Genomic DNA, 25,492 nt, shown 5'->3' on the forward strand with positions numbered 1-25,492 from the left:
GAAAGTCGCTATGTGTGTAGAATAGATGAAGCCCGAGTCATGAATTGGGTGGAGGAAATGCACGATTAGATTTGAGTTTGCCCTGACAACGTCGTTTGTTTGCAAAGCACAACAAGTCCGAGCCTGTCGGCCAGTGTCATTCTTGTACCTACATTCGTTCTTCAGCAAACCATAATCCACCAAAATGCCTCGCAAAGCAGTCTACGGCAAGCCGTCGCATTTATATTCCGGCTTCAGTAGCTTTCAGAGTCCTATTAAACAACGAAAACAAGAGACGACTTCATTCGAGGTCATCGAGGTTGCCGAAGAGCTTTCGCGGCTGAGCGTCCAGACAAAATTCGCGAACAATGACGTTGAATCCTCTCCTGAGCGAGAGGCGCTCTGCGAGAGAATCGCAAACACCGAGAGACCTGTCAAGCTGGCTCGGCAAAGGACGACAAGCAGCGAATCCGTGACCAGCACTGGATCCGTCTCCCCGAGAGAGCGAAAAACAAAACATGGGAAGCCCAAGAAGACACAGTCAGACAAACGACCAAAGAAACCTGTCAGCCAGGAGTCACAACCAGCAGCATCAGACATGTCAACTGAGAGTGTTACGGAAGAGCCTCAAGTGGCTGAAATCGCATCGCCCTCGCCAGTCACAGAGCCAAAGCCAATAGAATCACTCGAACTCGATCTGGCCGCTTTGGAAATATCCAAACCTCGCATCTCTAATGTGTTCACCAAACACGCCGCATCGTTACTAGCGCTTTCGTCTCAGGATTTGACTTCCTTCTCCACCTGGTCTGATCAGCTATCTTCACATTTTGCAGTGACCAAAATCGCCGAAGCGTCTTTTGGTGAAGTCTACCGTCTCTCGCTTCTCAAAGCGCACTCCGCCTTAGGCAAGACGGATGAGTCGGTGCTTAAGATCATCGCTCTCAAGCCGCCGACATCGACAAAGAGGAAGATGAGCAAGGCAGCCAAGAAGCGAACCGAAATGATGAGCGACCCTGAAAATGTCGCCGCCGAAGTACGACTGATGCAGCGCATGACTTGCACACCTGGTTTCACAAACTTCCGCGAGATTTGTGTACTGCAGGGCCGTCCTGGAGACGCCTTTGCAGCAGCTTGGTCGTCATGGAATGATTCTCAAGAGACCAAGGGCAAGGAGGTTAGCGTGTTCCCTGATCCCAGCAAGAAGGCGAGTTACTCGGAGGATCAGCTGTGGGCTGTCATTGAAATGCAAGACGCCGGCACAGATCTCGAAAACACAAAGGTAGCCAATGTCTGGCTTGCTTGGGATATCTTCTGGGGAGTCGTGCTAGCGCTGGGCAAGGGAGAAGAGGCTGCCAGATTTGAGCACAGAGATCTGCATATGGGCAACATTTGTGTGTCCGGTCTCAACAATGCTGCATATTGTCGCGAAGCAGACTATGTTCCGACAAGCTCAAGCAAGAAGCTCGACTTTACAGGCATCGAAACGACGCTCATCGACTACACCATCTCACGAGCAGAGATGGGTATTTCAGAAGACGAGGAGGATGTTGCATATCTTGATCTTGAAAGAGATCTGGCATTGTTCGAGGGTGATGCTGAGGAGGAATACCAATACGAGATCTATCGATACATGCGTTCTGCCATGTACTTGGGCGAGCCTCTCGGTGATCTCTGGGAGAGATGGGACGAAGCTGAAGAGTCGGGAAGGACTTGGAAAGGATACCACCCACAGACGAATCTTGTGTGGTTACATTTTGTCCTGCACAAGCTTGCCGAACAGATTGAGTGGCCCAGCTCGGGTAAAGGCATTCGGGATGATGTAGCAGCACAGAGAGCAGAAGAGCTTGAAGCAGCGCTACTCAAAGTGGATCGGCTATTGGACCCCGAGGAGATGCCACAGAGCGGGCTCAGATGTGCGAGCGATCTGGTGGTGCTCGCTCTTGATGAAGGGTGGCTGGACAAGGAAGACGTTCAAGGCAGGGCAGGGTCAACGACAAAAACGACAAAGCGCAAAGCAAAGACCACCCGGTCGAGGAGATAGCATGGGGATGACGATTTTGTCGATTTTGAGAGCGGCAGTCGTGCAGCGCGGAGTTTGGGTTTCTTTGTGATTGTTCTTGTCTAATCAATGAACTTGTTTCTACTCGCCAATGTCACTGAGTTGGATGCTTGTTATGACCGAGAGCCGGGAATAGGTGGAAGGTAATCAACCAATGATGCCGACATGGACGAAAGCCCCGCGATTGCGAACATCGGTGCCAAGTAAGCCACTGACAAACTCAGGCTGGCTCCTTCGCCGAACCCCAAAGATACCGCCAATGTCCCCATGCGAAAAATGATTTCCAGCCCGTCTACTTAATACGCGCCATAAGCGCCTGCTGGCTGCTCGTCCGTCTTGGTCTTCGCGCCTCTCTACCTCCGCTGTCGAAGACTTGATAACTGACGCGTATAACCTCGAGTCTGCATCCTCCCGCGGCACTTATCCGCAAGGTCGACGCACGTTGGCCCTCCACACAATCTGATGGTGCCAGACGCTTCTTCTGCTGGGGGTGTGGGGACTGCAGATTTTGCGAACGCAACTCCAGAGTCGCAACCACCTGTTCCTTCTCTCCCGAAGAGTCTTTCCGAGAGCGATATGAATGGTCCTAATGCAGCCCGTTCCGGGCCTGACGATCCAAATCTTCAAGCGTCTTCCACAACCGCCGGAGCATCTAAGCTTGGGAACAGCAGCGACGATAGCGCCTCCTCAGTAGACTCGGCTGCGACCGCTCCTGATAGCTCTGCCTCCAAATTGAGCGGCGATGCTGTATTCTCTACTTTCACTCCCAGTGGCGCTACTACCGGAACATCCACTCCCAATCCTGTTTCTACGTCATCTTCAAAGCAAGGTCATCTGGCCGTCGAAGAGGAAGAAGACCCAGGCGACAGACGTATTAAGTTTAGGTCTGCTACCGACCTGGAATTCGCTGGTCGGAACCCCTCCAAGGTCGAGTTTCAACACCGCTCACACCCCAGACACACTCGCAATGAGTCTTTCAGCTCGCGTCGCTCTGGCAGCATCGAGCTGCCACGCACTCAAGTCAAGAGAGCACAAACTTACCAGGATGATGCTCCTGGCCTTCTCCCCTCCTTCACACAAACCGCAGACCAGGGCATGGGCACGAGATCTCGCAGGCTGTCGACAAACATCCCCAACGAGTTTCCGATAGAGTGCTGCCCTCTGGAGAAGGAGTTCAAAACATCCTCCAGAATGCCACTCAGACGACCAAAACAAATCGGCGAAGGCGGCTATGCATGCGTAAAGCTCATGAGACGCCGAGGAGAGACCCCAGACCATCTCTATGCTGTCAAGCAATTCCGTGGGCGTGACTCTTGGGAGACCGAGGATGACTACGTGAAGAAAGTCAAGTCCGAATATTGTATCGCCAAATCTTGTCACCACCCCAACATCATCGAGCCCGTCAGACTTTGTTTCTCGCATGGTATCTGGAGCGAGGTCATGGAGTACTGCCACAATGGAGAGCTCTTTGGTCTTCTCGAGAAGAAGTATTTGACCATCAACGACAAATACTGCTTCTTCAAGCAGCTGCTACGAGGAGTCGACTATCTTCACAACCACGGAATAGCTCACCGCGACTTGAAGCCAGAGAACATCATGCTCACAAGAGATGGATGCGTCAAGATTATCGACTTTGGACTGAGCGAGATTTTCAGCGGACCCCACCCCAGTTTCCGTATAGGAATGGACGTCGAGGCTTTCAAGGTTGATCGCGTTAGGTACTCGCAACCGGCCATCTTCGGATCCCAACCTTACATTTCTCCTGAAGTCATGGACGCGAAGGATGAATACGATCCAAGAGGTCTCGATGTGTGGTCATGCGGTATCAACTTCCTGAGCATGGTCTTCGGTGTGCACCCATGGGTCAAGGCCACACCCGACAACACGAACTACAAGAAGTATCTCAATGGCTGGAACAAGTGGTTGAAAGATCGCCCTGACGGAGTGATTGAACCTGGGTCGGACGATTATCCCGACTGCGGCAAGCTCTTCCATCTCCTCAACAGCAACTCTCTAGAGCGATTGGTCCTGAGAATGCTCAACCCCAACCCGGAAAAGCGCATAACCATCGCGGAAGCACTATCGTCAGACGTAGTACGCAGAATGGAGTGCTGTCAACGAGTCTCGTACGAAGAGAATGCGCCCACCAATGTCAGACACGACCACACACCACCAGCTCCGCTACAAAAAGACAGCAACCCAGTCAAGAAGTGGCTGCATGAGAGAAAGGAGTCGAGCCGCAATATTCCTAAGAAGTGATTGACGCTCGAATTGGAGACCTAGCTAGGAGTCGGGCGTTTGTTTGGCTTGAATGGACAAAGTTTGGCGGCGAAAGGAAATGTACATAGGAGGAGACTTGATGGGCGGGCAGGTAGCGATCCTAGAAATTTTACAGGCGCGACTCGGGTCAGATATTCTTGATCATCACAAGCGTTGCTATTGAGCTTTGGTGCCCCCCTCGCAGGACGAGATTCAGTCGTGCTTGCCGTTCATCAAAGATGATCAATTTAGCGTGTTGGTCCAAATCTTCAACATTGATTCACAGAGTATTTCACGACATGCAGTGCAGTCTTGCGTCGCAGTCTCTCATCGCAGGAAATTTATGGCATTGGAATGTTGGTGCAAGATACGACCAAGGGAGACCCTGACAAAAGCTCCACTCGGGTGATCATGACGTACATCGAATGCCACCTTCCTCACCTCGACAATTCCACAAACCACTCTCATAGCAGTCCAACATCTCTATACCAAAGAAACGCAACCATGGCCCTCCGCACTCTCGGAGCCAAAGCAGCCGCAGCGCTCGACCAAGAACTCATGAGCAGCGGCGCCTTCTCCCTCGACCAACTCATGGAGCTAGCCGGCCTCTCCGTCTCCCAAGCCCTCTTCAAACTCCAACCTCCCTCACGCGGCAACCGCATCTTGATTGCCGTAGGCCCTGGCAACAATGGCGGTGATGGATTGGTAGCTGCCAGACATTTGTGGCACTATGGCTACAAACCCACCGTATACTATCCCAAACGGCCCAAGAATGAGTTGTATCAGGTAAGTTGTTTCTCTGCACAGAAGATACAACGAAGAAATGATAGAGAAAGATCAACAGGCTAACCAGTATGACGAATCAGCGCCTCACAACCCAACTCCAAGACCTCAATGTGCCATTTACTTCCGACTTCCACTCCTCCCTCTCCCAGACCGACTACATCATCGACTCAATCTTCGGCTTCTCCTTCTCGGGCGAAGTCCGCGAACCATTCCCTTCCGTCATCTCCGCCCTCGCCACCACAAAGATTCCAGTCCTTGCTGTCGACGCACCGAGTAGTTGGAACATAGAAACAGGACCTCCAGACCAAGGGCCAGGAAAAGAATACAATCCTGATGCGTTGATCAGTTTGACGGCACCGAAACCGTTGGTAAAGTGGTTTGAAGGTAAGCATTTTGTGGGTGGGAGGTTTTTGACAAAGGACATGGCGGAGAAGTATCAGTTGGATGTTCCGCCGTATGAGGGCATTGATCAGGTTGTTGAGGTGCCGGTCAGGTGAATTGCACGGCTGTGACGACAGAGACGAACATCAACGAGAACTGGGACGGCATGGGATCAAGCATAAAGAAGGAATCGGTGTACTAAAGCTGTATACTACTCAATGAGAAGAGGAAGGAAGAAGATTCAGAACTCAAATCAGCCACTTTTGTTACTACATCCTCCGAAGCCATGATATAACACGCCCGCTGCTCTAAACGCCTAGGAAGAAAAAGCAACCGCTTTGCTAGATGAAACACATGCCAGTTTCATACACATTCGTAAAAGCCATAAGATTTATTACCTCCTCTTTCTCGTACTCTCCTACTACAAGACAGCCAGAGCAACAGCAACCAAGGCAGCAAGAGCGACGCTGAAGCCAACAGCACCATCTCTAGGTGCAGCCGCATTTTGCAAATTGGCACTGCTGCCTTTGGTCGGAGTTGCTGTCAAGCTAGGTTGCGAGGTCGGTGATGCCGCAGCACCGCCTTGAATCTCTTGTGTTGCGGTGACTGTGGTTGCTCCAACACCGCTACCCCTCAAGGTTTCGTAGATTGTGGAGACGACTCTTCCTCCAGAACCCAGGACCTGGATCTCAACGGTCGAAGCACCGGCACTGAGAGTGATGATGTAGGTTGTTCCTGACACGGTAGCTGTGACTTTGGAGCCAGACGGTTGGAGAGTCTGTCCGTTGATAACATAACTCGGTGCAGCGGTGTTGCCTGTCAAAGATGTAAAGGTTTGGCCGCCGATCGTGATAACTCCGGGTGAGATTGGTTGTGCGGTCGGCAAGGTAGAAGTTTGTCCGTTAATGACCAGCACAGAGGCGCCGAGGGAGAGGGTTGTGCCGTCCGAGAGAGTGATGACTCCGCCAGAGCTGAGGGTCTGTCCATCGATCACATACGACCCTGAAGATGCGGTATATGTTTTGCCATCGACTGTCAGAGCTGAGGATTGTATCGCTCCTGCTGTGAAAGGGATACTCGAAGTGACACCATTAATCACAACAAACGAACCAGAAGAGGCAAGAGAGACCGTGGTTCCGCCTGCCAAAGTCAGGACTCCGCCAGGGGTCAATGTCTTCCCATCGACCACATAAGCTGTACCCGTCTGGGCTGCATATACGTGGCCACCGAAAGTCAATCCTGCAGGTGCTGTAACTTCGGCCAAGGTTGTCGTTGCTCCGTTGATGACGGCAACTGTCTCGTCAGCAGCAAGCGACACTGTTGTGCCCTCGACCGTGATCACAGCTCCTGGCTTCAGTGTTTGGCCTTCGACCACAAAGGAGCCAGATTGAGCGGTATAGGTCTTGCCGCCGAGGTTCAGCACGGCCTCTGGTGTCGCTTGCGAAATAGTTCGAGTGACACCGTCAACGACAGCAGCAGTGCCTCCGCTCTGTAACGATATCGTAGTACCATCAACAGTTATAGCACTGCCAGCAATCAGAGTTTGACCTTCAATCACATAGGAAGTTCCGGAACGGGCAGTATACGTCTGACTTCCGATAGTCAAGATGGCTGCTACTCTCGTCGGGCTCTCTGAGGAGAATGTTTGAGTGACACCATTCACGACCACAGCGCTTCCACCAGAAACGAGGGACACTGACGTGCCATCGAAGCTAATAGCCTGACCAGGGATTAGAGTCTGGCCTCCAATCACGAAGTTAGGCCCACTTCCGGCAGTATATGTACGGCCGCCAATGCTCAACACAGCTTCTGATCCTGATGTGCCTCTTGACAATGTCTGAGAAACTCCATTCACAAAAGCTGTTTCCCCTCCATTTGCAAGGGAAATCGTCGTGCCGTCAATGGTAACTTGACCACCCGGTATCAAAGTAGCACCATTGATCACAAAGTTCGAACCAATACGAGCTGTATATTGTTGGCCTCCGACGGTCACTACTGGTGCAGACGTCGGGCTTGCTTGAGAGAGAGCTTGTGTTTCGCCGTTGACAACCACAGCTGTGCCTTCGTTGACGTACGAGACTTTTGTACCCGATATCGTTATAACGCCTCCACGTATAAGTGTTTGCCCTCCTACGACGAAAGCTGAATCAGCTTGTGCGGTATAGGCTTGTCCAGCGAAATTCAGCACGGGGGCTGCAGGAGCATGTGTTTGTGGGAGCTTTTGAGTGAAGCCACCGACGACAACAGCGGTACCTTCCTTGACGAAAGATACAGGAGTACCCGACACGGTGATCGCCCCGCCAGGTGTGAGAACCTGGCCATCTACCACGAACGCCGCTCCGCCATTGGTTCCATAAGCGTTGCCACCCAGATAGAAGGCAGGCGCAGGGGTGATGAGCGGAGGTGATAGGGTTTGAGTCACACCATTCACTACGGCAAGTGATGCTAGGAATCCAGATGGACCAAGATGGACAGTCGTGCCATCAATCGTGGCAGAACCGCCTGGTACCAAAGTGACACCGGGTGCAATCGAGAAATGTGTCGAAGCATCTGCAGTCAGAGTTTTTGAGCCGAGTGTGAGAAGTGCGCCTCGAGTCGGATTGACCGGTGCTGCAATCTGTGAAGTTTCAGAGCCGACTACAATCGCCGTTGCAGAAGGAGCCAGAGACAAGCGAGTGCCGTCTACTGTCACTGCCGGACCACCTGCTGCTAGAGTTTGACCGCCGACCACGAATGCAGGCGTCGGGTTGACAATGACTTGTCTACCAGCAGTGCTCAGCGTGATCGGAGAACTTGGTGTACCGATAGACACGGTATCTGAGCCGATGAATAGCACCCCGCCACTAGGGGCAGCAGATACGATGGTACCTGAGATGGTCACAGCCTCCCCTGCATGAACGCTCGATCCTCCAACGTTGTACACAGGTACCGGGACTTGTGTGATGACTGAACCACCAAAGGTGATGGCCGTGGGGGCGCTTGGTCCTGCTGCTTGGAAGGTCGAGCCCTGGAAGGCGTGAGTTTTGGCTCCTACGACAACGGCGGTCGACCCAATAGACACAGGCGTATTATTGATCGTGATTGCTGCTTTCTGCGGCACTAGCGTCTGCGTTCCGATTACGACCGAGGATCCAGGATTCACGGTCGCTTTTGTAGAACCAATGGTAATGACAACAGGCACAGGAATGATGACCTTACCACCTCCAGTATCAGGTTGCGAGCCGCCATTGGATCCAGAACCACCATTGCCAGAAGAGCCGCTGCCTCCTGAGCTTCCGCCAGCGTTGCCACTCTGCGAGCCGCCATTCGTTGATCCTCCTGACGAAGCTCCGGAACCACTGTTTCCAGAACTTGAACCTCCTGAACTTGATCCCTTCGAAATATCATTGGAGTCACCGGAGTTGCCTGAGTTGCCAGAGCTACCAGAATTTCCAGAACCTGAACCTGAATCTCCAGATGTGCCGCCATTTTGCGAACCACTACCACCATTGCCTGAATTGCCATTACTGTTCGAGCCGCTGCCCGAGTTGTCACTTGAAGAGCCTCCGTTCGAAACGCCGCCTGATCCTCCGTTCGACCCGTTCTCCGAGCCGATCCCGCTGCCTGCATTGTTTCCTTGACCACCCGAGCCACTACCTCCCGAGTTTTCTCCCTTAGCTCCGGTCTGCCCACCTACAGGAACTTGCGTGGGTCCCACGTATGGTCCCAGATCAAGCTGAGTTTGCGTTTTCTGGATCTGTACGCTGGCACTCGTAGGAGAAACGATGTAAAAGTTTGTCGCAAGCTGTGTCTGAGTAACGGCAATGCTCGATGTGCCAGTTGGCTTCAAGAAGATTACCGGTGGTCGTGGTGGTGCTTGACTGCTGAAAACTGGAGCGAATGCGGGTTGGGTGAGGGTAGGGAGTGGAACAATCTGATACGAAGTAGCTGGGAAAGCTGAAGAGTATGCGAAAGGAAACGATCCATAACTCTTCGCCTGCGATGCCGATGCTGCTGCTGGTGCTGTCTGCGAGACAGCTAGAGCTGCTTCTGCAGCATAGTCCACCTGAACAGGAACAATGAGGGTAGGTTCCGCGGTGAAGACACCTACCGCAAGCCTGAGATGGGCAGGGAGAAGATCTAGAAATTCTTCAGATAGAGCACCAGTGACAAGTGCTTGGCCATCAGGGTCATCTCCGAAGTATGCCATGGCGAAGTTGCGTCCGAGATGTTTAATCTCTCTTGAAGTCACACAGGCCGGTGTGCCGTTATTATGTGTAGTTGTGTGCTCAGTATCGAGAGCATACTGTGAGAAGTACACAAAATGGGTGTTGGTCAAGGCAGTGAGAGATGGCTGATTTGGCCCGGCGGACAACACAGTGCTTGCTGGTGGTGGGGTAATCACTGCATCAGAGGGTATATCGCCTAGGCCAGTAGAAGTATTGAGTGCACTGGTTGCTGTCTGGGTAACGACGACCGTGGAGCCATAGACGGGCGTCGGGCTGATGTCCACCGTCGTGTAATATGAGATGGAAGTGGTATTGGCATCATTCGTGATGGTGGAAGGGACATAGTAGGTAGTCGGGTCTTGCAATGCATCGGTGACGTTGAATGTAGTTGTAGCAGGTAGGAGCGTCCATCCAGTAGCTGAATCATTACGGTCAAATTGAATCGAGAACGTGGCTGCTGCATAATCAAGCGTCGTGGTATACCAGTAGTCTAATGTCGCATCCGGGATGTTGACAGTCGTACCTCCACAAGTTGCATTACTCACGTTGTCGCCTCCATGATGGGAAGGTTTGGGGGGCGGGTGATAAGGGATATTGGCAGTAGGCAGCTTCACACCAGTTCCGACAGACTGACGAGTGGTACTAGTGTTGAATTTCCAGCTGAATGAATACTTTGGCGTAAAGAACGCACTAGGACTGCTACCAGTTGAGATCTCTTGGCTGCTATGAGTTTGAATCGTAGGCGAGTATGTTGTGGCGCTTGGGTAGACAGGTCCAGTGCCAGAGCCGACGCTCGTACCAGTGCCGAAGCCATCGCTTGGTATGATGACCACAGTCGATGTTTCGAGGACGATCGAGCTTAATTGCCCTGACACCTGACCAGCGTTGTCAGTCGGTAGAGATCCAGAGAGTCCTGACCATATCAGAGAACCTATGCCGCCATAGCCAGCCTTACTCGTCGATTGCACTATAGATTGGTCTGACAGGGTGGAGCTTGTTGTCAGAGCGATCGGTGAGATACCAACTTGCCAGGTACTTGATAGTGTTTCCTCGGACTCTGACGCAGGCGAAGCGGCTTCTGCATTTGCGGGCTGGGGAGTCTGTGAAGCTTGCGACTCGACTTCGACGGCCGTCTGAGCAGTTGGAAAAGCCGATTCTGATTGAACATTCCCTGATGATGGCGCCCACAGTCCTTTTGATGGGTTGGCTAGGCCTGACGGTATCACGATTGACGGAATGATGGCAGACGTTGTCGGTGACTCTAGTGGTTGGACATTCTCTGGCAAGACACCTGTACTATCAGCACCATGCGGCGACGACAATATTGAGTTGCTTTGTGCTGTAAATGGTTGAGGTGAATCCAGAGTCTCAGAAGAAAGTTGGCTGTCATGTGTTGACGACGGAGATGGTCGGTCATATGCTGTTGGCGTCGATCCTATGACAGTTTCGTTGTGTGAAACAGTCAATGTTGTGAGCAAGATGGACGGAGAGCCTAGGCTTGTGGATGTGCTTGAAACATGAGATGTAATTGTGGAAGGTGTCGATGAGGAAGTAAGGTTCCACCCTGCTTCGAGTCAGTACAGAAATATAGTATAATATAACATGATTTCGTCTTTTGCGCACCATTAGGTCTTTGTAGATCTGCGCAAATGCCACCTCTGGCGAGCAAAGCGATAAAAGCGAGAGTGTAAAACGACATGTTGGCGTTGCACCAGTTCGAAGTGTGATTCTTAACGAGAACAGAATCTCATGACGGACAGGCTGTGTTAACGAGAGACTGCTGGAAAAACACGCTGAATGGTGAAAAGGAGAAGTAAACGACCAGAGACGATTTCGCAAGGTCAATGTCACGGTATTTTGCTACTCGATGGCCCGTTGAAGGAAAAGACGAAAGAACATCGCTTATGCCAAGGCTGATCCGCTATCCTTAATGTAAAGACAGGGAAGTGTGAGTTGATCGGGTAGTGGGTCCACGCAAATCTGCAGGCAAGGCTTCAGCGGAATGGCATGACGAGTACGGAGGTAGAGCACCCTGTACATTTGCGAGGCCTACCGCGTCTATTAGTTTGACTCAACATCTATCTCAGACAGGCGGTAGATACCTGCTGACTGGCTGCAAATCCCGGCCGTGCGTGCAGGATCCTGCGCCTGCCAGCCCCAGCCTCCAGGCCCTCAAAGCTTACCTCTCGTCTCCGGAACACCTCTCGGGGGGCTGAGAGCCGGCACGCAGCCACGACGTTCCCTTGTCAGTGCGCGATACGGGTTTGTAGCTCGCTGAGGAATGGATCAATTGTAAAGATATGCCATGCCATATTCGACATGTCTCTTAGTCGACCAGCGAGATCTGAGTGCAACCATCGCTAACGACGGTGACACAACATCAGCCTCGCTCAAAATAGTCGTGCATGAAGAGACAACAACGTGCGGGGATCTCACGACAATCGTCCTTCAAATCGGGTTCTCCACTCGGAGCAGACTCAGCGCTCAGCACTCAGCAGGGATATGGTATCTGATGTAACTACAAGTACCTCTCAACATGCAACACATGTCAAATAGTCAAAGTCCGAGAAGTGTCGTTCAGTCTAGGCCAGCGGCATGGCACGATACTGCTGCTGCTTGTATCCTCGTTCCTTGCGTTTCATCGGGTTGGTTCTGACAAAGAAGGAAACAGGTCTGCTCCGCGGGGTCTCGCGCGATGGAGCTGTGTTTGGTAGAAGACGATGCATAAAACTTACCTAACTAGCCGATCATATGCACATGCTGCCAAGCAAGGAACCCACCGCGATATCCGAACCTCCCCTTGCAGACTCCAAAGGTGCCGTGAACTCGACTTGGATGATTGTTGAACAAGAGTCTGGAAACAGCAGCACCCTGGAATCATGCCGTCCCTTACTGTATGCTTTTTGTAGGAGTGTACAAATCCACTTTCGTTTGTGATCAGCGAGGTGTAAGCCACATGCGGTATTAGGCCAGAATCCTTTACGAGGAGCGCCCAGCAAAAGAACAAGCGACATGGGTGATGTTGCATGCGTGGTCGCGTTTTAGACGCAACCCGCCCGAACGCCATGCGATTGGCGCACTTGGATTGCCTAGCTCTTCGGTCTAACCGACGGATTCATGATTCCACAATCTTTTGCTGATGGCGACGAGGCTGCTGTTCTGATTCTTCTTCCCTGCACAAATCGCTGTCAAATCCATCGAAGTGAGAGAAGAAGAATCTGCGAGCCGAGAGCCTGTAGAGACGCTTGACGCGCGCGCAGCTGGTTCTCATGTAGTCTTGGACATCCACCTTGGCTTCTCTGTCAACTAGGAAACCTAACACCATGGTGTTCCCTCTCTCTAGTCCTCTTATCCCTACTGGAGTGGTGCTTCTTCTGGCAACAACTGTTGCGAGAGTCTCGTGTAAAGTGCAACCACTGGTCATCAATCCAAGTGAAACTTGGTATGCAATTTCAACAAGGAGCATGCGAAAACTTACTGATGGTTTTCAGGGATGGTCTTGATGGCACTTGGTCCTCGTTTGACCTACGTGTAGGAATTCCAGCGCAAGAGGTTCGCGTACTTCCATCATGGCAGTCTTTCCAAACCTTAGTCGTGGCTCCTGAAGGATGTGCAAGATACTCCAACTATAATGACTGTGTCACATCCCGCGGACAAGTCTTCAATTTGAGTCAATCATCCGACTGGAGCTATGTAGGAATCTTTGAGTTTGGAATCGAGCAAACCATCGACGACTTTGGTTTGAGTGGCAATGCATACTATGGATACGACCAAGTCGTCCTAAGTGACTCGAATCAAACGACTGTCGGAGGCTCGATAGTAGGTGCCTTCGCTGTATCGGACTTCTGGCTTGGAAGCCTGGGATTGAATCCCAAACCCACCAACTGGTCGGATACTTCCTCTGGACTCAGTCTTATGACGAAGCTGAAGGGACAAGGCGCAATTCCTAGTATTTCTTTTGGCTACACTGCAGGTGCTCCTTACCGCTTCTCAGGTGTAGCTGGATCTCTGACTTTAGGCGGATATGATCAGAACCGCTTTGAGGTCAATGATGTCGAGTTCGACTTTGCCTCTAATTACGCAGAAGACACTGTCGTCGCGATACAGTCTATCAACACTCAAGCACTCAACTCATCGTCTAGCGTCTCGCTGTTACCAGCACCGATATACGCATCAATCGACTCCACCATCAGCCAGATCTGGCTTCCCCTTGATGCATGTCAGGCATTTGAACGAGAGTTTGGTCTTACCTGGGATTCTACATACAACCTTTATCTCGTCAACTCGTCACTTCACGCATCGCTATTGGCTCGCAATGCAGCTGTCAACTTCACCATCGGAACCACAGCTGCAGGCCTTCAGAAGACGACAATTTCACTGCCATACGCTGCATTCGATATGACGGCGCAATCGCCCTACCAAGGATTGGCTGATCGATCGAGCTACTTCCCGCTGCGACGAGCGGCAAACAGTAGCCAGTACACGCTTGGCCGCACCTTTATGCAAGAGGCATATATCACCGTGGACTATGAACGCGCAAAGTTCAACGTCTCGCAGTGTGTGTGGCCACAGAATACTGGTAATGCTACTGAGATCATCACGATCACGCCTGCACCATCGTCTGAGAACAGTGGATACTCTGGAGCTTCTTCTGGAGTCAACACCTCAACGACATCGAAAGACGGCAAAAAATCAGCAGGCTTGAGTGGTGGTGCGATTGGTGGCATTGTAGCAGGAAGCGTGATTGGAGTGGCAGCCTTGATTGGTCTGGCCACATGGCTTGTCCGCCGTGACAGAAAGAAGAAGTCGCACTCGGCAGGAAGTGAGACAGGAGACGAATCATCGCCTTCCAGAGATTCGATTTCTCGCACAACAATCGGCATTGGAGAAAAGGGGACCACCGTCTTCCCCAAAGCAGAATTAGAAGGATCAACCGTCCACGACGACCCCAAACCGCCGCTACGCCCAGAGTCGAGCCTAGCAAGTCCTACAACGATAGGATATGGAGGCAGCACATGGTCATCTACACAAAGAGATTCGGTCTCAGGAGGTCTGGCATCACCAGGAGCAGCAAGCGAAGCCGGAGGACTGGAAATCTACGAGATGCCTGGCGATATGCCAGAACTAGCACAAGCAGATGGCAGGACGATTACAGAGAAGGAGATGATGCGAAGACGAGAAGAGGTGTACAATGGTGTTGATAGAAGTAATCCTGCAACACCAACAACGGCAGGCCCGGCGGACCGGCGAGGCGTCCAGCCCGAAGAGGTTGTGCTATTGAATGAGCGACGGGATGATGGAGAGCCAGATTCACGACCGAACAGCAGATTTAGCTTTGAGTAAACAAAGGGTGTAATAGATTGGCTTGAAGTGTTGTCGCTGGAGTTGTGGGTAGATATGATATGATACATAATCCATCGCATCATAAAGTATTTACATAACTCGTGCACAAGCTTGGCACTGCTGCATCAATTGCATCACTTTCGAGCTTCCAGAAATTATTCGCAAGTCCAGATTCCACCTTTCACCACATCAAAACCCACACAAAACCACAATGCCAATCCAAATCTTCTCGCCTGCACCCGCAGCACCGGCTGCCACAAGGTCCCGCGACGTCGACTCGGACGACGAAATAGACCTCGACACCTCGACCACCGACCACGCCGCCCGCCCCTCCAAAACCATCATCACGCCCGGCGAAGTCATCACCTCGGACCCGCAATGGATGCGCGGCCACGGCACCTACACAAACGACTCCTCCTCCTCCGCAGACCTCGCCCCCATCATCCGCAGCACTCTCGCCGGCACCCTCCAAAAGACCAATAAATTGCTTTCCGTAGTGCCCTTGCGCGCACGCTACACACCAGAAATCGGAGATTTGGTCATCGGTCGCATTGTGGAGGTGCAGAGTAGACGGTGGAAGGTCGACGTTGCTGGCGCATTGACTGCTGCACTACCACTCAGCAGTATCAATTTGCCTGGTGGAATCTTGAGAAAGAGGACCAGTGTTGATGAGTTGAACATCCGCACCTTCTTTGAAGAAGGAGAGTTGTTGGTTGCAGAGGTGCAGAGTTTGTTCCAAGATGGCAGTGCGTCGCTACACACGCGCAGTTTAAAATACGGAAAGTTGCGCAACGGATACTTTATGGCTGTGTCTGGTGTAGGAGGTGGTGCTGGTGTGGTCAGAGCCAAGAGACAGATCTTCACACTGCAGACGTCCAGCAGAGGAGGAGAGGTCGATGTCATTTTGGGTGTCAACGGCTATATCTGGATCTCCAAGCATATCGAAGCCGACAAGAGCAAGGATGTCAGCATTACCAGGATCGAAGAGCAGGTCAGCACGACAATGTACTCGAGCCAGAATGACGACATCAGCTCCGACACGAGACAAGAGATTGCCAGAGTTGCTGGATGTATCAGAGCGCTAGCCGAGAACGGAGTCAAGGTTGACGAAGAGATGGTTCGCAGAGCATACGATGCCAGTCTCGACCTTGAGCAAGACGAGGGAGAGGACAGTGCTGGCTTCTTGGGAGGAGAAAGAGGAAAACTCATTGTCGACATGGCCCTACGATCGGGTTGAAGACGAGTTTGATTTGCTCAAACTAAATACTTCAACTGCCAAACCGGCACATGTCCGTCCACGCCACGACTCTGACACGGCAGGTTTCACCAAATTTGCAGATTTGTGGGAGCTGCCTTATCATACATGGCTATCCTCTGCAAGGCGTCCAGAAGGCAGCGCCGTGGGAACGAGTCATTGGAGCATTCGCGCAGATCACGACGAGATACATAGCATATGACCTATGGTCAATATTACTCCATGGTTCTTATAGAAGGTTGACCCCTTCGTGGTATACCATCCGCACTTTCGTTCCTTGATTCTGTACCTTCTTACGTGTTGTCTCGCTCAGCACTCGTTGTGTCCCGTCAATATTTTGTAAACGGTGTAACAAATGTCACAATGTTACATCTCAATATATTACGGGATCATAATGACGAGGGCAGGCAAGAGCGTGAATATGCAAGTAACTTCTGTGGCTTCCGAAAACCAACCAGTGGTATATAAGCCAATCGTGATGCAAAGATGCAGCTGTAGAACAAACTGAAAGGAAAAAACAAGACGATGCAAAACCCAAACCTCCACTAGCAAACAGTGTCATAGAGCTCTCCAGATACAATCTTTCTTTTTGTGCAAATGCAAATGTCGTTAAGATGAGTAAACACTCCTATCTGCGTGCAAAACAGCACAGCAATCCAGACTTGGCTAAGAACCAACAACAACCACAGAAGCGAACAAGCGCAACCACAGCATTCGCCCACAGCAGAGCCTGGAAGAATCTCGCAGTACGCTTGCTAGCGCCGCTCGTGAAACCAAACTTATCCACGTTGTCGCTGGTGATGGCAACAGCGAGCAACGCGTTACTGAAGATCCAGAAGACAACCAGACGAGTGCGGAAACTCTTGTACGAGTCCTCGAGCGTTTTGGTGTCCTTTTCCTTGGGTGCGACGTAAGGTGTCAGGGCGCGCTTGACGGTGGTCTCGAATTGTGAGTCGATGTCTGCTTGTGCCAGATCCACTTCTTCTATCACCGTCGCTTTGCCGTCTTGTGCCTTTTCTGTCTTGGCTGATGGTAGTGCGTCGGCCTTGTCGGCACCCTTGGTTCCCCAGGACACATCGTGCCAGTTACTAAAGGCGTAGACGTTGAGAATGTTGATGTACGAGCTCATGATCAGAAGATACTGGGGGAATGATGTGAACATGTGCCAGGGGTCGAGGTACATGAAGGAAGCGACAAAGTAGAGACCAAAGGTTGCGGCCAAGGCGATGACAATGATTCCAGGACCCGTCGAGGAGAAGAAGGACTTTACAAAATCGCTGGCACTGTCTGTATCAAAGCCTGGACCGCCCGTAAAGGCGTGAACGACCAGATATAGTGCGTCGACGGTAATGTAAAGTTGGACGAGACCGAACCAGCAGAATGAGACGATGTAGGTGAATTTTGAACCTTTGGGTCTGTTTCCGAGGGCGAGGATGAATTGCAGGAGGACGAAGGCGAGATAGATGTACTTGACGATGGTGTTGATGATGGGAGTAGCGTCATTGCCGAAGGGGAAGGCCTTCTGGTTATTGGACGAGCTAGGAGTTCCGACAAGATCCATGATGACGGTTGTAGTCAGCCAGAAAGAAGCGAGTGCGAACCAAGTGAGAATTTGTTGACAGATGTTGTAGATGAGCTGGATGTGCAAGAAGAACATGCGGACGATGTTGTGGCCACTCTTGTACATGCGACTGAAGTGGACCAGAGAATAGATGGAGGCGGCGAAGGAACCGTTCAGCCAACGACGACGCTGACCGATGAACTCAGGCGCGCTATCAGGCACATCGGTCTCACCCTTGGAGGCCTTGACGTAGGTAAGATGCCACTTGGAACCAGCCTTTGCGACCAGCTCGAAACACAGAATACGATCTTCGGCCAAGAACATGTTCTTCTTGAAAATGTTCATACCCTCGATACCCTTCTTGCCGAGCTGTTTGGACAGAGTGTGGTCACCATGGAAGTATTGCTCCAGAGGGCGGCCCATGATGGCGCGGAAGCGGTAGGCGGAGAAAGCACCGGGCAGGACACTGACGTATCCGAACGAACTCTCAAGAGGTTTATCAAGAATATTGGAGATCTTGTACTCGAAGTTTTGAGCGGCGACTAGAGGATTGGCAAGGAACTTCCAGCGAGGACCCAACATGGCGTGGATCTCACCGCAAGCACCACCGAGGTCCTTATCGTTGTAGAAGGCCTCCCATAGAGCAAGCAGGGACTTGTGACCAGGCTTTGTTCCAGCATCGAGCAGGATACAGACTTCGGGATTCAAGATACGGCCAAAGGCAGTGAACAGCCATCTATGCGAGTTGATCTTCTTGCTGTTCTTTTGCTTGAGACAGAACATCATCTGCACAGGAGGCAGAGTTGTCGGGCCGTCGTCGAGCGGGCGGATGAGTTGCTGGTTGGCCGTGACCGAGAGCTGAGTTGTGTATTCGAACTGCAAATGGTCAGTGAAAAGTCTCTTGACGATTCTCAGGCAAATCAACTCACGATGTGAGCAACAGTCTCCTTGCCGTCAATATCCTTCTTCATGATTCCGTCCTGGTAGATACCAATCGTGGCCAGCACATCCAGAGTGCCCTTGTCGCAAGGATCGATACCGTCGAAGACCAAGCAGACGACAATCTTCTGCCACGCTGGGCCACCCTTGTTCCAGAATTCGGACTTCTTAAGATTGACGATTTCTCGGATGTTTTGCATGACACCGTGCAGGGTGCGAGCAGTGAGGACCTTGTCTTCGTTGTAGTATGTCACTGCAATCAGAAGCTCGGTGTGGCGGTTGTACATGGCTGGACGAAGATTGTAGCCGTTCTTGAGAGTAAAGTCGTTGGGATCGCAAGTTGCTGCAGTGTCTGTTCAGGGGGTCAGCGCTGAACGAGCTTCGTCCTTTTGATCAAACAGAACTTACAGCGCATATGGGTGAACTCCTCGCTGCCACTTTCGAGATCGTTTCTGTACTTGGCCTGAACGGCGTTCTGAATGGCACTGGGTACGGGATAATCGGCACTCAGGACATTGCCCTGGACCAGCTTGACCTTACGTGTGGCATTGCGCTTGAGGCCACCGCCGCCAGCAGCAGGACCACCGATTTGCGCTCTTGCCTCCCATGCCTCGGTCGACGTTGTTTGTGCGCGGGACACTGGAGAGCCAGAAGGGTTGTAACCTGGATCCTGGAGATTGTTTCCTCGGTACTCGTCGTATGTGTCGAATGGCGGGGCGTGGTGGGGGTTGTGATCTGCATAGGATTCTGTCAAGCTGTAGCCGTGATCCTGTGCAGCGGGCGTGTGCGAGTGCGAGTCGTCAAAGGGGCCCTGGTAGGCGCCTGTGGGGTTGGTATGGAGCAGCGAACGCTCGACCTCCTCGTCAGACTCGTGCTGGTTGTGGTACTGCGGGTGCCGCCTGTCAGTCATCTTCTTGTCCATCTTTGACGTTGTGAGAGAAGTCTGCGCACGTCGTTGTTTATGGCATCGTGGTCGTAGCCGCCTGGAACTCCGTGGTAGGCCATGCTCGGCAATCTCTTGGATGGTTACCCCTTACTCGAGTGTCAAGCTTGGTACGGTATCAAAAGAGGAATGCAATGAAACAACGCCAAGTGTCAAGTCTGCGACGAGCGGGTGATGTGATCGAAGACAGAAAAGAAGGAAAAGAAGATGTTGAAACGACAAGAAAACTCTCCCTGTCAAGGGCGAATGACACTCGGACAAAGAAACAAGAAACTTGTATTGCTCGTGGTCCCTGAGCCTCGTACGCACCTCTGGATTTGCGGAGATGCAAGCCACCATCCTGAAACGACTGCTGCGCTTCGAAACACCCGCCCACAGCTACTCTCCAAACTCTTGATTTCCCTCATTCAAGGCCTCTGCTATTTGTATCATCTATTCCCCCTTGCTGTGACTATCATCTTCCTTGAACCTCCATCTCAATCTCTCTATTCCACCAGCAACCTCCACCGAGTCGTGATCCAAATATAGCTCGTTGCTGTTTTGACGCGCCCACCGCTCAAGCAGTGACCTCCTGTCACTTGGCAACTGAACATGAGACAACCTTTGGACCACTCGGCCTGCCTGACCGCCGACTGCCAATCCGCCTCCTGCAGCGACTCGCCATCTCTTGCAGACCACTGTGTCTCTCAACAGCGTCAGCACCATTGCCGCCACCTGATCTTCACCCATACGAACAAGTAGCTTTTCAAAGTCCTCCGAGTGATTCGCGTCCGCTCTGCGCTTTGACCGTCTTCACTCTACGCTGTGCATATTCAGCTAGCTGCGCCCCAGTTCAGACTTCTCCGTTGCCCTCTGTAACAGCACTCGAGCGTCGTCATGGGTGAATTGGTCATAGTTTGCTGCCATGCAATTTGCGTTGATACCTCGTAAGGCTTCACTTGTCTGCGTTTGCCATCTCAGTTGTTTACACCCTTTGCCTTCTCAGCAATCCGTATGAAGAACCGAGTTGGCTGCTAAAGCCTTTCCAGCGGTCCAATCCTTCTACTGGGAAGCCAGGTGAACATGAGACTTTTCTGCTGCATATCCAGGCCGGAGTGAATGCCCTCCGTCGAGAAGGCACCGTTCTCGTCTTCTCGGGCGCAAAGACCGAACGGGATGCGCCCTCGAGCGAGGCTGCTAGCTATCTGAATGTCCTCATGCAGTGCTTCGGAGAGTCTGACTTTGTGCAACAAGCCATGGCAGATGGCAGAATTTTGTGTGAAGACGCCGCAACGGACAGTTACCAGAACCTGCTCTTCTCTCTCGTCAAGTACTATGAAGTTGAAGAGGCGTGGCCACATATGATCACTGTCATTACACATGCTTTCAAAGAGAATAGGTTTCTTGTTCGTGTTGAACATCGCAATCTCTTGGAGCCGGAAGCTGACGAGAATAGGATGGCCACGCGGTTGCACTGGAACTGCCCAAAGAGATGATCCGCGTGCAAGGTATCAATCCTCCATTTCCCCTCTTGGAATCACGAGAAGTACAACGATTCGAGAAGGAGACTGTAGACCTTTTCTTGAGAGATCCTCACGGAGTTCGTGAGCCTCTGTTGTCCAAAAGAGTAGCAAGGGGGTGGTGTACAAACTACGATCCGCTTCGTAATATCCAAGACCCGTCGGTCAGAGATACAGTAAGAAATTGGCTGGACCGATGTGAGCGTGTAGAACATGACTCCTTACCATGGATCACCAGGTAGCTCTTGACCAATTTGGAGGGTATATCGACAATGTTACAAAAATCACAAAATCGCAACAGGGTGGTGGTAGCGACCTGCCAAGACATTCGGAGAAGCATGTGAAATGTCCGGAGGACGAAGGCAGATGGTCGACAAGTTTTGCTCGACATGCGCCAAACCATCTGGACTTTGTCGTCATGCCTGCGACAGTTGCCGCGACCTCTGTCGCTTCGTGGTATTCGTTTGCAGACCACAGGTAAGATTCGTCTGGACAAGCTGTTCACCAAAAGCACATTCTGATCATTCCTAGCGGCGGCGGCTGATGGAGCCATTTCTCCTGCACTGCTCTCCCGGGCCCGGTCAATGGCCAAAGAGTACCAGGAAACCACGACTAAACTCGCCGAAAACTTCGACACGAAAGCAGCCAAGAGATTGGGAGAACTCTCGTCCGTCAACAATGCTTTGAAAGAGTGGGAAAAGGCAAATAGTTCATTGTCTGAACTGCGAACACTTCTCTCCGACCCCAAGACAGACAAGGACCTCGTTGAACTGGCAGAGGAGGATCTGGAGTCCTCGCAGACCGACTTCTCACAAGCGTCTGATGCGCTAAAGCTTGCACTCGTGCCTCGCCATCCATTTGCCGATATGCCATGTTTGATTGAAATCAGGCCTGGTGCAGGCGGAGGAGAAGCTGCCATCTTCGCCGGTGATATGCTACGGATGTACACTTCATACTGCAACCGCCTCGGTCTGCGGACATCTCTGCTCAAATACGAAGACGCAGATGGTGCAGGCGCGGGATCAGATGCGCCACTCCAAGAAGCAGTACTCGAAGTCGAGTCTCCGGGTGCATACGGCATCTTGAGGTGCGAGGCCGGTGTCCACAGAGTACAACGAGTCCCAGCGACGGAGAGCAAAGGACGCACACATACAAGCGCTGCGTCCGTCCTTGTGCTCCCATCTTTCCCGGCGGAACCCTCTCACGAACTAGGAGAAAACAGCTTCGACGACCCAAATAGCGACTACTTTGTCGACCCCAAGGATGTTCGTACAGACGTCATGCGCGCGAAAGGAGCAGGAGGCCAACACGTCAACACAACCGACAGCGCTGTCAGACTGACTCATTTGCCTACCGGAACCGTCGTTGCAATTCAGGATGCACGTTCACAACACAAGAACAGAGAAAAGGCCTGGAGATTGCTCAGGAGTAGAATTGCGCAATCAAGGCGTGAACAAAGAGAAGAAGAAATGGTTGCTCTGCGCCGAAGCGTCGTCGGTGTTGCGAAGATGGGCAGAGAGAACAAGATCAGGACATACAATTGGGGTCAGCAGAGAGTGACTGATCACCGTAGCGGCATCAGTGTGCACGATCTAGACGATGTGCTTGTAGGAGGCATCGAACTCGAGCGTGTTATGGAGAGTGTCAGAGAATGGCTTAGCGAGCAAGAGGTGCTGGGCCTGGCTGCCGAGGAAGAGCTGGTTGCTAAGAAGGACTCTTGAATTGTACTATAACTCGATCATTGTATAACACTACTTTCAACAGCACCGATGTCGGATGGGCCTTGTTTGCTTATACGTGCGACGACTTGCGACAACCCCAATTCCTGATAGCCGGCCGAGGTAGGAGTTGGGGTACGCGACCGAATAGGGAAGGTGGGATGAGCTCGGCCAACGAAGTGCAATGACAGACCCGCCATGCCCCGCCTCTTGTACGTTGCGTCTGCCGAACAGAAACAAATATCCCATGCCTATTTGCCGTCTCTGTATCATCCTATCTGCTAGATATCACGCTACTCGAGCACTCTACGAGTTGTGTCCTCTGCTGTCATCTTTCTCTTGATACTCTCTTCTCCATCGAGACTACACGAATAATCACAAGACTCCAAGCTTTCCCCAGTTTCGAAACACAATCATGCCTCTCAATGCTCTAGCTATCTACCCTGCGGCGGATCCAGAGTTCATCTCCTTCCCCAGTCGCAGAAGTGTAGTTCACAGCACAAAGGGAATTGTATCGAGTTCACAGCCCTTGGCCTCAAACTGCGGTCTACGAGTGCTTCAACAAGGTGGAAACTGCGCAGTAAGTGGGGCTAGCGAGTCACAAAAGTTGTACACTGACCGGCTTTGCAGGATGCCGCTGTCGCAGTTGCGGCAGGTCTGAACATGACCGAGCCCGGTAGCACGGGTATCGGTGGTGACATGTTCTGTCTGTTCTACGATGCAAAGACCAAGCAGGTGCATGCCTTGAATGGCTCTGGTCGCGCTCCTGGGAACGCAACATGTGAGAAAGTACGACAGTCTCTTGGTTTGAAAGAGGGCGAGAATGGCACGATCCCCATGAGCAGTGCACATGGTGTCACTGTACCCGGAGCAGCAGCTGGTTGGGTCGACGTGGTCGAGAAGTTTGGCAGTGGAAAGTTGAGCATGGAACAAATCTTGACTCCTGCTATCGAGCTGGGAGAGGATGGCTTCCCGGTTTCTGAGATCATGGGCTACTATGTGAGTCTTGAATGTCTATGGTCAATTGCGACACTCTGCTAATACGTTATGTAGTGGTCGAAAGCCGAGCAGTCGATCCGAAATGCCTCGCCCAACTTCGCCGAAATGCTCAAGAAGGACCCGAATGGAAAGGATGGCTGTCGAGCTCCAAAGCCTGGTGAGATCATGCGTAATCCTACTCTGGCTCAGACCTTCCGCGAGGTTGCCAAACACGGAAAGGCTGGCTACTACACTGGAAGAATCGCAGAAGAGTTGGTCAAGGTCGTTCAAGATTTGGGAGGCTTCATCTCTTTGGAGGACTTGAAGAACCACATGGACAAAGGCAGCGAAGAGGTCGATCCTATCAAGCTGAACTACCGTGGACAAGGCATTGCAAAGTCGCATGGAGAGACGATGCACGATAAGAGCTCGGAAGGTGTTGATGTCTGGGAGCACCCTCCCAACGGACAGGGCATTGTCGCTTTGATGGCCTTGGGTATGCTGCAAGAGCTGGAGAAGAACGGCAAAGTCTCCACCTTCACCGACAAAGATCACAATTCTGCCGAGCACATCCACGCTGTTGTCGAGACTCTCCGTATCGCGTTTGCCGACGCCAACTGGTGGGTGGCAGACCCCAACGTGGTCAAGGTTCCTTCCCAAGAGCTCATCTCCGAACAATATCTTGCTGAGCGAGCTAAGCTTTTCGATCCTAAGAAGGCTGGTGACATCCCTGATCATGGTTCTCCTGCACACAACCACTCTGACACTGTCTACTTTGCTGCAACTGACAGCGAGGGCAACGGTATCTCATTCATCAACTCAAACTATGCTGGTTTCGGTACTGCTATCATCCCCAAGGGCTGTGGATTCACCCTACAAAACCGTGCCTGCAACTTCCAGCTACAACCAGCCAACCACCCCAACGTCTACGCTCCCAACAAGCGTCCTTACCATACCATTATCCCTGCTCTGATTACTAACAAATCAGATCAGAGCTTGCATTCTGTCTATGGTGTGATGGGTGGTTTCATGCAGCCTCAAGGACACGTTCAAGTACTATTGAACATGCTCGTCTTCAAGATGACACCACAGGCCGCTCTTGACGCACCTCGTGTCTGCATTGGTGCTGGTATGCCCGACAGTGGTGATGTCTTTGACAAGACCGTTTACCTCGAAGATGGTATCTCGGAAGAGACTGCTGATAAGCTTCGTGCCATGGGTCACAATGTCGAGATTATCAAGGGACATGGCAGAGGTCTGTTCGGCAGAGGACAAGTCATCAGATGGCACGTTGACCCCGTCGAGGACCGCGGTATCTGGAGTGCAGGCAGTGATCCTAGAGCTGATGGACACGCCGTTCCCTGGATGTAAATTGTTGATAATGTTACCATACTATGAGATATGTCATGACCTTTTGCGATCTTCTGCCTTTGATGCCACCAGAACACCCCAAGCTTTCTATTCAAAGTTCTTGTCTCATGGGTAAATGGAGTAGAGTTCAGAAAAACTGTAGGCCTCGGTCGCCCGTTGCGAACAAAGGTCCATTTTTAGAAACGAGACCCTGAAACCCGTTGCAAGCAGATC

The 25,492-nt window shown here is 51.8% G+C and overlaps 9 protein-coding genes across 9 annotated transcripts; 8 read left to right on the top strand and 1 right to left on the bottom strand.

Moving 5' to 3' along the window:
- Nucleotides 1–184: 184 nt before the first annotated feature.
- On the top strand, nucleotides 185–2,020 carry M436DRAFT_69572 (uncharacterized protein; the record flags this gene model as incomplete). The annotated part of the gene is made up of 1 exon (XM_013575709.1): nucleotides 185–2,020. One exon carries the CDS (start codon nucleotides 185–187, stop codon nucleotides 2,018–2,020), a length of 1,836 nt encoding a protein of 611 aa, XP_013431163.1.
- Nucleotides 2,021–2,998: 978 nt separating this feature from the next.
- On the top strand, nucleotides 2,999–4,174 carry M436DRAFT_14357 (kinase-like protein; the record flags this gene model as incomplete). Its single annotated transcript, XM_013575107.1, has 1 exon — nucleotides 2,999–4,174. A coding segment is annotated over one exon (1,176 nt), but the record flags the coding sequence as incomplete, so codon positions are not given.
- Nucleotides 4,175–4,801: 627 nt separating this feature from the next.
- On the top strand, nucleotides 4,802–5,580 carry M436DRAFT_37528 (meiotically up-regulated gene 182 protein; the record flags this gene model as incomplete). Its single annotated transcript, XM_013575200.1, has 2 exons — nucleotides 4,802–5,083; nucleotides 5,164–5,580. 2 exons carry the CDS (start codon nucleotides 4,802–4,804, stop codon nucleotides 5,578–5,580), a joined length of 699 nt encoding a protein of 232 aa, XP_013430654.1.
- Nucleotides 5,581–12,995: 7,415 nt separating this feature from the next.
- M436DRAFT_38834 (acid protease) lies at nucleotides 12,996–14,319 on the top strand (the record flags this gene model as incomplete). Its single annotated transcript, XM_013575430.1, has 2 exons — nucleotides 12,996–13,114; nucleotides 13,164–14,319. Coding segments are annotated over 2 exons (1,275 nt in total), but the record flags the coding sequence as incomplete, so codon positions are not given.
- A 907-nt stretch (nucleotides 14,320–15,226) lies between these two features.
- On the top strand, nucleotides 15,227–16,252 carry M436DRAFT_69576 (exosome complex exonuclease RRP4; the record flags this gene model as incomplete). The annotated part of the gene is made up of 1 exon (XM_013575710.1): nucleotides 15,227–16,252. The coding sequence occupies one exon, from the start codon at nucleotides 15,227–15,229 to the stop codon at nucleotides 16,250–16,252; it is 1,026 nt and encodes a 341-aa protein (XP_013431164.1).
- Nucleotides 16,253–16,898: 646 nt separating this feature from the next.
- On the bottom strand, nucleotides 16,899–19,680 carry M436DRAFT_38934 (chitin synthase, class; the record flags this gene model as incomplete). The annotated part of the gene is made up of 3 exons (XM_013575450.1): nucleotides 16,899–18,707; nucleotides 18,761–19,122; nucleotides 19,179–19,680. 3 exons carry the CDS (start codon nucleotides 19,678–19,680, stop codon nucleotides 16,899–16,901), a joined length of 2,673 nt encoding a protein of 890 aa, XP_013430904.1.
- Nucleotides 19,681–20,589: 909 nt separating this feature from the next.
- Nucleotides 20,590–21,454, top strand: M436DRAFT_37273 (uncharacterized protein; the record flags this gene model as incomplete). The annotated part of the gene is made up of 3 exons (XM_013575146.1): nucleotides 20,590–20,639; nucleotides 20,699–21,098; nucleotides 21,149–21,454. 3 exons carry the CDS (start codon nucleotides 20,590–20,592, stop codon nucleotides 21,452–21,454), a joined length of 756 nt encoding a protein of 251 aa, XP_013430600.1.
- A 147-nt stretch (nucleotides 21,455–21,601) lies between these two features.
- On the top strand, nucleotides 21,602–22,933 carry M436DRAFT_78363 (release factor; the record flags this gene model as incomplete). Its single annotated transcript, XM_013575874.1, has 2 exons — nucleotides 21,602–21,689; nucleotides 21,744–22,933. 2 exons carry the CDS (start codon nucleotides 21,602–21,604, stop codon nucleotides 22,931–22,933), a joined length of 1,278 nt encoding a protein of 425 aa, XP_013431328.1.
- A 412-nt stretch (nucleotides 22,934–23,345) lies between these two features.
- Nucleotides 23,346–25,279, top strand: M436DRAFT_37353 (gamma-glutamyltranspeptidase; the record flags this gene model as incomplete). The annotated part of the gene is made up of 3 exons (XM_013575164.1): nucleotides 23,346–23,510; nucleotides 23,561–23,929; nucleotides 23,984–25,279. 3 exons carry the CDS (start codon nucleotides 23,346–23,348, stop codon nucleotides 25,277–25,279), a joined length of 1,830 nt encoding a protein of 609 aa, XP_013430618.1.
- Between the last annotated feature and the right edge of the window lie 213 nt (nucleotides 25,280–25,492).

Source organism: Aureobasidium namibiae (genome assembly GCF_000721765.1).
Source record: "Aureobasidium namibiae CBS 147.97 unplaced genomic scaffold scaffold_2, whole genome shotgun sequence".
Taxonomy (NCBI): domain Eukaryota; kingdom Fungi; phylum Ascomycota; class Dothideomycetes; order Dothideales; family Saccotheciaceae; genus Aureobasidium; species Aureobasidium namibiae.